The following is a 10,333-nucleotide window of genomic DNA, read 5'->3' as shown; positions in this document are numbered from 1 at the left end:
TGGAGGAGAGAGCGAGACAGCAGCGCATCAGGCATCGTAGACGACGTTTGTGGATCCACCCCATCACAGCCAAGAGAATGACGCGTGGGGTCTATTCTACACTATGCATGGACCTTCGACGAAACCCGGATAAATTTTTTGGATATGTTAGGATGAAAATGGAGAATTTTGATTACTTGGTGGAGCGCATTGCACACCTCATAAGAAAAGCGGACACCTATTGCCGCTTCTCTGTTTCACCCGCAGAGCGTCTAATGGTGACTTTAAGGTAAGCCACATTTATTGGATATGATCGCATCAGAGCACACTTTCACTGCAATCTTGTTGGTGGTAATTTGTATCTCCAAGTGTTATAGGTCAGTTTTGGTATGTAATGCTGTGATTTAAAACTAATTTATTGTTTTTTAATTCCCCACAGATTTCTTGCAACTGGAGAATCCCTTTCGTCACTGCATTTCCAGTACAGACTCGGGATTTCCACCATATCTGGAATTGTGAAGTACACATGCCGTGCACTGTGGGACTCCTTAGCTGAAGAGTTTTTACCAGAGCCCACAACAGAGAGGTGGATTGAAATTGCTGACAAGTTTCAACAGATATGTCAGTTTCCAAACTGCTTGGGCGCTGTGGACGGGAAACATATCCGCATTGTAAAGCCAGCTGGATCGGAATATTTCAATTACAAGAAATATTTTTCAATTGTCCTCATGGCCATCGCTGACGCGGAATACAAATTTATTGCGGTTGATATTGGGGCCTATGGCCGCTCCAATGACTCTCAAGTTTTCAAACTGTCTGCCATGGGGCGTAAACTGTATGGAAACACCTTCCAGTTCCCACCACCTAGACCGCTGCCGCAAACATCTGGTCCACCTATGCCATTTGTCTGTGTAGGGGATGAAGCCTTCCAGCTGTCAGAACACCTTTTGAAACCGTACTCTAGCAGAGGATTGACAAGACCAAAACGCATTTTTAATTACCGCCTCACAAGAGCAAGAATGGTTGAATGTACCTTTGGTATTCTGACAGCCAAATGGCGGGTCCTATAGACTGCGATCAACCTCAAGACAGAAACTGTGGACGAGGTGATCAAAGCGTGCGTGGTACTCCACAATTTTGTTATCTGCAAGGAACCCATTTCCATTGAGGACACCTCTGAAGAAACCACCTTGCAAGATTACCATGACATTACCACTAGAAGTTCTGTGACGGTTTCAGTAATGAGGGACAATTTTGCACTATACTTTATGTCACCTCAAGGCAGAGTACACTGGCAGGATGACAGAGTGTGAAAGATTTGTGCCCTAACCAAACTTGTGTACCTTCTGTACCAACAGTATATACCTTTGCCAACCAAAGTTGGCTATCTTGTCATGGTCTCTATTTTTAGCTTTAGGCCACAGGTGTGTACCTGGTTGTGTTTTATGCAAAGTATTTCACCTTTTAACAAAAGTTGTGTACATTGTTAGGAAATCACCAACAATAAACACTTTTTAGGTGAAATACTTTGCTTCAAACACAACCAGGAACACAACTGTGGCAAAAAGCTAAAATTTACCCACAGTTATATACCTAGTTTTGAATACCATTTCACCTTTTAAATACCCTGTATTTAACCTTTTTCGCCGCAGAAAGAAATGACAGACAACCAGTGTAAAATAATTTAACTTTTATTGAAAAATGTTTTTTTTAGTAAACTTTTTTAAAATTTTAATAAACTTGTTTAATAAAACTTGGAAACTATAAAACTGAAACCATAAAACTGGTCATTTTTATTTAAATACACACATTATAAATCTGTGTAGTGTGTGGTGGAAATACTGCTGTAGGGGCTGCGGGACACTTCGACACTGGGAGTGTGGAGAGAGGACTGGGATCGTGGTGGGGAAGGAACAGTTAGAGGTGAAGGTGTGGAAAAAACTACAGAATGGGTGGACATGTGGGAAGCAGAAGAGGTGGTGGGTGGTGGAGTGGAGGGTTGGGCAGGGACTGTAGGAGCAGATGATGTTGATGGCAAGTTGTATGGTGAAGGAGTTTGGTACGGGGCAGGTTGCTGGAAGTGGGGAGATGTCTGGTACGGGGCAGGTTGCTGGAAGTGGGGAGATATCTGGTACGGGGCAGGTTGCTGGAAGTGGGGAGATGTCTGGTACGGGGCAGGTTGCTGGAAGTGGGGAGATGTCTGGTACTGGGGAGGTTGCTGGTACTGGGGAGTTTGCAGGTACTGTGGAGGTTGCTGGTACTGGGGAGGTTGCTGGTGCTGGGGAGGTTGCTGGTGCTGGGGAGGTGGATGGTGCTGGGGAGGTGGATGGTGCTGGGGAGGTGGATGGTATGTAATAGGAGGGGGAGGATGGAAAGTGGCTGGAGGGGGTGTAGATGTAATAGGAGGGGGAGGATGGAAAGTGGCTGGAGGGGGTGTAGATGTAATAGGAGGGGGAGGATGGAAAGTGGCTGGAGGTGGATGGTATGTAATAGGAGGGGGAGGATGGAAAGTGGCTGGAGGGGGTGTAGATGTAATAGGAGGGGGAGGATGGAAAGTGGCTGGAGGGGGTGCAGGTGGAGGAACTACTGTGGTGGGAGGAGGAGGAGGTTGGGAGGTAACTTGCTGGAGAGCAGCGTGGCATGAATGCATTACATGCATCTGCTGGGCAGGAGAGAGCGTTTCCATGCGCTCCACAACAGACCTGAAAAAGGTGTGGTTTGGCGAAGATCTTGCTTCTGAATGCATGGTTTGCAGAAGTGTCTTCACCTCCAGAATGCTGGAGTTGATCTGCTGATAGCCTGCGGAGATTTGCTCTGACAAGACTTTTAGACAGTTCTGGAAAGATGCATTCAGATGCAAGAACTCTGGCGCATAAGTCTTTTCCTGACCCCTCTGCCGCTGCCGCCCAGTACCCGCAGGTGTACTAGAGGTGGCAGGGGCAGAAGGGTGGGGTAAAGGGAAAGCGATCTCCTCACCAGCAGCTTCATGTAATGTAGGCGGCCATGATGCTCCTGTGCTGGTGGATGGGACAGATGGGTCGAATGTGTGGGAAGGCTGGGAAGGTGCAGATGTACCGGGGCGGTCGAAGTGTCCCTCGGTGCCGGTCTCCTCAGGGATCGCCTCAGAAGGGTCCAATCGTGCCGGCTCCCGAGTGCTGCTCACCGTGCTGTGGAATAAAGAGAAAAAAAAACAATTAAAATACTGACATGGTATGGCCCTGGCTGAAAAAAAAATTTACATATAACATTTTTTTTCACATGTGGTGTGTAATATTTACCTTCTGGTGACCATTGTTTCCCGGAGGAACGACAGGGCTTCTGCGTACTTGTACTTGCTCCTGCGTCCTCCAGATCCACTCGGGGCCCGCATCTCTTTATTGAACTCCTTCTTGAAACGATCTCTCACAGACCGCCACCGATTCACAATTCTGTTCCCTGAAACGAGAAAGGAGTGGTTAGTATACAACATCAGTGTTTCCCAAACTCCAGTCCTCATGGTCCCCAGGGGTCATGTTTTCAGGATTTCCATAGTAAATAGAAATCCTGAACACATGATCCGTGGGGACCACGAGGACTGGAGTTCGGGAAACACTGGTTTACATCAAGCAACCGGTACTGTATATACTTACGCTCTTTAATCTGGGCCCGAGCTTCGAGGTCCTCCCAGCGGCCCACAAGGAGCGAACAGATTTCCTCCCAGAGTCGTCGGGTAACGATCAGGTCAGCGTGGCGGCGGTCAGCCATATTCCAGAGCGGCTCCCTTTCTCTGACGAGATCGATGAGGCGGTCCACATCAATCCCTCCATCCTCACCGTCAGAGTCGGGAGCACGCTGTGAAGGCTGTTAAAGAAAAAGACAAAAATAACATAATTAGCCTCCACAAAAGAAATGAAATAAAAAGTGCAAAAAAACAAAGCAAAAATATTTATACTTACACGCTGGTGACCGCCGCGTTGCTGTCGCCGACGACCCTGGGAGGCACTGCGAGGACCTCTTGGCCAAGCACCAGATTGGGAAGACTAGAGAAGAAAACAAAAAATGTTATGTCTTTGGATGTAGGCATTTGTTTGCTGTGTGTGGTCTGCAGAACATTGTTTTCTATGTGTTGTGTGTAGTGTGATGTTGTGTTTCTGCGTTTGATGCAAAAAACTTACCAATTGTGAGCCCACTCCAGGTGTCTGTCCACCCCTTCCTTCTTCTTCTGGGAGCTCCTCTTCATCTTGTGATTCCTGTTTTGAAATAAAAGGCAATGAATAGACATATATTACAGAGAAGATGGATTTTGGAAACAAAAACTTACCGTCAAACGCTGACGATGCGAGGGAGGGCTCCCAGAAGATGATGTGCTGTCTTCCTGGTGGCCACACTCCATGCCTGTGGGTGGTGTTCCAGCTGCTGCCATTGCTGCTGCTGCTGCATCTATTGGGCGGCTGTTGAATAAAGAGAAACAAAGGGCCAATGACGGCGAAAACCTGATGTGTGAAAGAGGCCACCTGCTTAAAAGGGGAGGAAAAACAAAACAAGAATATTTAGTGAAAAAACTCCAAAAGTCTTGGAAACAGAGAAGGAAAATCAAAATTGACAAGAGAACACAGGAATAACCCAACGCAGGTAAAAATTCTCTTTTTAACAAAACTGAAAGAAAGAAGTGAAAACTAAACCTAAAAAACTGATAAAATGTCACAAAAAGTGGAAGAAAACTAAAAAGAGATAAAAAGGGAAAAATTATTTTCTTTCTTTTTTTTCCTTAAAAAGATTTTTAAAGTATGAAACTCAAAAAATTGATAAGATCAAAAAGTATATAAACTTTAAAAAGAACCACTCAGAAAAACCAAAAACCAATAAATTGAGGAAAAATGGAGTTGATAAACCTTGGAAAAAACACTCCAAAATATTTATAAGAATCTAAAAGTCAGTACAACTTCCAACAATAAAAGGGTTAATGCAGAAATGATGCAGGATACACACACTTCCCTTTTTTCTGCCTGTGTCTTCCAGAGACATGAAGAGGAAAAAAACAAACAAACATTGATATGCTCAAAAAGACCCAGCTTTCCCGAAAATTATCACACTACAGTAACAAGAATAAAAATCTCCACCAAAATTGCAAGATAAAACAAAATAGGGAAAAGCAGAGTATAGAACAAAATGTAACAGTATGAAAAATATATATATCAGGGGCACACCCTGTAGGCAAAAGAGGAAGTTTACAAGACAAAAGGAAAAAAAAAACACTTTCTGCTTCAAATCTTCGTGGAAACCTGCAATGAATTCACATATAGACGTCCGGGGAGAGAGATCAAAAGCTCTTGTTTGTGTCGCGTATGTGAAACAGCTGCTGGTAACCGATAACTGCCAACCACACTGGGTGAACTGCGCTGGTGACCCGGGAATGTTAACACGCTGTACCGGACCATCCTGCCTGGCTCGTCGGTATCAGTAATGTGATAACTCCCACAATGTTGCCACCACCTGATACCTGGGCCGGCTTCTCCTGTCCTTCCCTGTGACCAGGTGTGTTGGTGGCAACCTGTCAAGTGGTTTGGCTTGCAATATCTCCCCTAAGCTGACACAACCGCGTGGCCTGGCGTGGGCGCTGTTGTCCCTTCCTGTGCACGGGTGTTTGTTGTGATAGCTTGATGTGAGATTCGCATTGTGATAACTCCGTAAGGCCCCACCACCTGTCCCTGGGCAAGGCTTCTCCTGTCCTCCCCCTGTGTCCAGGTGTATTTGTGAGGACCTATCTGAGTGGGTCAAACTTCCCTGTTATCGGTTTTCCAGCACCCACAAACACAAATCTGTCACAATTTTCCACCAACTCTCTCACCCGGATCTTAAACACACAGGACCACAGCAGACACTTAGCTTATCCCAGGGTTTGGATAAGAGCGTGGACTTTTTTTTACCTGGGTTTGGTGACCACACTGACCGGCTAGAGTTGCTGACCCGGACTGGGCACAGGGAACATTCAGGTAAGATAACTAGATTTTCTTACCTTACTTATGGAGTTGCGCAAATCTCCGTTCCCATGAGCCAAGACCTTGGCCGGCACCTCTTTCTTCTCCGGTCAGCAGGATCCCCGTGCGTTTTCGTCCACGGCCTCGAGTTGGGCGTCAATTGATGTAGAAATTTATATGGGTAGATATACCCTTGTGCGTGCTGTGTCCTGCCCAAATTAGACAGTCTTATTGAGCGCTCAAAGGAAAAGAGGAAGCTACACTTGGTTAGCAACAACTCATTCCAGCAGAACTCTGGAAACTTTATTGAATATACTTGGTTTTATCAGCTGTACAGAAAGGAGTGGTTACTCATTAACATAAAGGCTTTACTTCTTATCTATTTGGTCAGTTTAAATACATGAACATATATGGGTGTCCGACCTGGGGTTACTTAGACACCACGTGATTTACTGTCCGGAGTCTTGCACTCGTCAGCAAGTCTCCAATATCGGCTGGACCATCTGGCCTTACTTCCTCATTCCCTATGTCTGCTAGATATTTCTCAAGTCAGAAGATAATGCTATCATGAGATGACTGGGTAGCAGGTCAACTTCCACCAAATAGTTATAAGGTTCAAACTGTGAATATGTATCTGTATGCATATGGCTATATAAGAATACATGAGTATATAGCAGTATATAGCCTATAGCAGGCAAGTGAGATCTATATGTTATATTTCCATAACACCGGCATGGAGGCAGAATGACGGCTACTCCAGAAGTAAGCAAGCATCTGTCTGACTTCATACAGATTCTTAGAGTTTAAGTAGAAGAGCTAAAAGGGCGTTTAAAATACTACGATTCCAAAAATAGTACATACAATTGGAATATGCTTAGCGGTTAGCAATCCCTATCTACGTTACCAGAGTACAAAAAGTGATAATTCTTTATTTAGGAAAACCAGCTAGCATTCACAAAAGTAACACCCAAAGGTAACACCCATATGTTCACAATACGTAAGCGTTGAATACACGGTGTTCCAAATTAATATGCAAAAAGAGTTTAGGAGTGATAAGGTTAGAATTTTTTGTTTGTCATTTAAACTCATTGATGGTGATGTGTGTCAGGGTTCTTTATATCACTGAAAGCAATTGCAGATACCTGTGCAAATTAGTTTGGCAGGGGTGTCTAAATAAAGGCAAGACTACTTAAGAAGGCTGTTCCACATTATTAAGCAGCCTACATTTTTTGCCAAAATGGGAAAGAAAAAGGATGTGTCGGCTACTGAAAAGCAACAAATTGTGGAGTATTTAGGTCAAGGCATGACTACAATCAACATTGCCAAGACACTTCATTGTGATCATCGCACAATCAAGAAGTATGTAGCTGATTCCCAGCACACACGTGTGCGTGCTGATAAGGAAAAATTGAGGACTCTTTCCAACAGGCAATTGCGTCAGGTTAAAAGAGCAGCTGCAAAAATGCCTTGTCATAGCAGCAGACAAGTTTTTGAAGCTGCTGGTGCCTCCAACATCCCCCCAACAACAAGATGCAGGGTCCTTCAGAGGTTTGCAGCTGTGCGTAAGCCATCCTGTCGACCACCTCTATCCACTGCACACAAGCAGAAATGGCTTCAGTGGGCCAAACGATACATGAAGACTGACTTCCAAACTGTTTGGTTCACCGATGAGTGCCGTGCAACGCTTGATGGTCCAGATGGATGGAGTGGAGGATGGCTGGTTGATGGACACCCCATGAAAACACGGCTAAGGCGCCAACAAGGAGGTGGAGTAATGTTTTAGGCTGGAATCATGGGGAGAGAGATTGTCGGCCCCTTTAGGATCCCTGAAGGGGTAAAGATGAACTCCATAATCTATGTGGAGTTTCTAAAACAGCACTTCCTGCCATGGTTCAAGAGGAAGAACCGTGCTTTCCGCAGCAAGATCATTTTCATGCATGATAATGCACCGTCTCATGCTGCAAATAACAGATCTGCATCTCTGGCTGCTATGGGAGGACAAACTTATGGTGTGGCCACCATCTTCCCCTGACCTCAACCCCATTGAGAACCTCTGGAGCATCATCAAAAGGAGTGTCTATGATGGCGGGAGGCAGTTCACATCTAAGCAACAGCTCTGGGAGGGTATTCTGTCCACATGCAAAACAATTGAAGCACAAACCATCCAAAAACTGACAAATTCAATGGACGAGAGAATTCAGAAGCTTCTTTCGAACAAGGGGTCCTATGTGCAAATGTAACATCACCTAGAATAAAGTTTTGACTTGAAAACTGTTTGATTTCATTTTGTAATAAGCTGATAATGCTTATAATTTCACAATTGACCATTTTTTTGATCAACATAATAAAAATAAAAAGGTTGAAAACTCTGCTGTGCATAATAATTTGGAACATGCATTTTGAGTGTTTATTTTTTTTAAAAATATACTGTTTTCATAAGCAGTTTGTTCAAAAACATTGTAATTATACTAGAATATTAGATGACTGGAAAATAACAATGACTGCAATTCATATAGGTAATTTAGAGAAAATATGAGGAAATATTTTTTGCATAATAATTTGGAACACAGTGTAGTTTCTATATATGGTCCTCAAGATGAAAGCAGCACACCAAAAGAACTCCAGTCAAAGTGCCACTCACCAGCCCATCCAGCCAGCCACCCACACAGCGAAGCCTCGGTCCCGGGAGCCGTGGACACAACTCCCAGGACCGAAACGCTGGGCAACCAGCCAGACGGGCCAACAAACTGCACCCCGACTGGAATTCCCCCGCTGCGCTGCCCTCATCCCGAGGACCATTTTTGAGGTTTGGTATATGCCTGGAAGGCTTGCACCCGCATTGTCTGTTCATTTTTTGTGCTGCTTTTCCTCTTTATATATATATATATATATATATATATATATATATATACACATACATATATACTCACACACATACACGCATACATATATACACACAAACATGCACATAAAAGAAAGAACTTTATTACAATTATTATAACATTCCCTCATCTTGTAATAAAATCATTTATCTGTACACATTGGAGACAGATTTCTTTTTGTCAGATTTCACAGAAGATCTTCACATAATCTAGAGGGAGAGTAATATATTCAGTATATTTATTATTAAGTCCCAAAATTTTCATTCTTTCATTGGATTCCAAAGTCTCCATTCCTTGATACATAGTTTTTGTTATGGCAGAGTCAATCAGTCTCTGTACAAGTCCTCGAATGCATAGAATAGCACAGCATCCACAAACAATCAGAACTCTGGCCACGATGGTAAGAGATGTCAAAGCAGAAGTGAATAATCCGGACCATTTCCCAAACCATCCTTCAGTCCAGGAAGTAAATATGTCGTCATATCAAGAGTTCTCAGCTAATTCATTAGACAGGGCAGTCAGTCCATTAAGAGCTTTGGAGATACTTCCATCAGGATCTGTATTAGGGATAAACGTGCAACAAAATCCTCCAAACATTTTATATACACCTCCCTTTTCTGATAAGAACTTGTCTAATGCCATCCTATTCTACCAAGCCATGAGAGAAGTTGGTCTTACTCAGCTATCCATTTAACTGCATCTCGGGTATAATTAAAATCTCTGCTGGTTATAGTATAAGCAGTTTATCCAATCTACATTCTTTTCTACAAATCACCCACCAAATTATGGATTCCCACCCGGCTGCTACCTGGATCCTAGCCTTGTATTCGTTGGTCACTCCTCTGGGAACTCCAATGTCATCTCTGTAGATACTAGAATGGAAGGATCCTTGCAGAGTTTCACGCTTCTGTCTCTTCCCACTACATACCTTTGGTCATATCTCTGTTGACAACAGGTGGAACGGCATGATTAGCTGGACCACCGCACAGTTCCCTCAGGAACCATGTGGTAGTCTGGCTCTTATCCTTTTATCACCGTATAGCCACTATACATCCGCTCTCAGGGTAGTGTGGTTTGACCATATGGTTGAGTACTTGGCCCTGTGGGAGACAATGATCCATTCTCTACAAGAGTCCCCTTGGAGCTCTCCGAAGTCGTGCCCATACCCTGGAAGACTAAAACAAGTTTAGTTACCAGGATTAGCAATCACCTGTGGTGGGATATCCGATTCCTCAAGTGGGGGATATAAAAGTGATAACATTTTACATTTTCCTACCATTTCTGAGCAGACATAAGTTTTACTATATACCGTATATACTCAAATATAAGCCGAGATTTTCAGCGCAAAAAATTGGGCTGAAAGTCCCCCTTTCGTCTTATATTCGAGTCATATACAAAGGGGGTCGGAGGGGGGGGGGCGGGGGTGTCAGGTCATACTTACCTGTCCTGACGCTGTGTCTTGAGCCCCCAGCTTCTCCCCGTGCGCTCTCTTCCTGCCTTCAGCAGTCACGTGGT

General features: G+C 44.1%; 1 protein-coding gene across 1 annotated transcript; it reads right to left on the bottom strand.

Annotated features, from left to right (window-relative positions):
* Window positions 1–581: 581 nt before the first annotated feature.
* Window positions 582–3,486, bottom strand: LOC141051250 (uncharacterized). The gene is made up of 2 exons (XM_073548116.1): window positions 3,258–3,486; window positions 582–3,146 (listed from the first exon to the last, which is right to left on the bottom strand). Exons 1-2 carry the CDS (start codon window positions 3,473–3,475, stop codon window positions 1,790–1,792), a joined length of 1,575 nt encoding a protein of 524 aa, XP_073404217.1. The 5' UTR covers window positions 3,476–3,486; the 3' UTR covers window positions 582–1,789.
* Window positions 3,487–10,333: the final 6,847 nt, after the last annotated feature.

This window comes from Dendrobates tinctorius, unplaced genomic scaffold (assembly GCF_039654945.1).
Source record: "Dendrobates tinctorius isolate UK_male_01 unplaced genomic scaffold, ASM3965494v1 ptg000156l, whole genome shotgun sequence".
Classification (NCBI taxonomy): domain Eukaryota; kingdom Metazoa; phylum Chordata; class Amphibia; order Anura; family Dendrobatidae; genus Dendrobates; species Dendrobates tinctorius.
The sequence above is the reverse complement of the archived record's forward strand: the minus strand, read 5'-3'. Positions and strand labels throughout refer to the sequence as shown.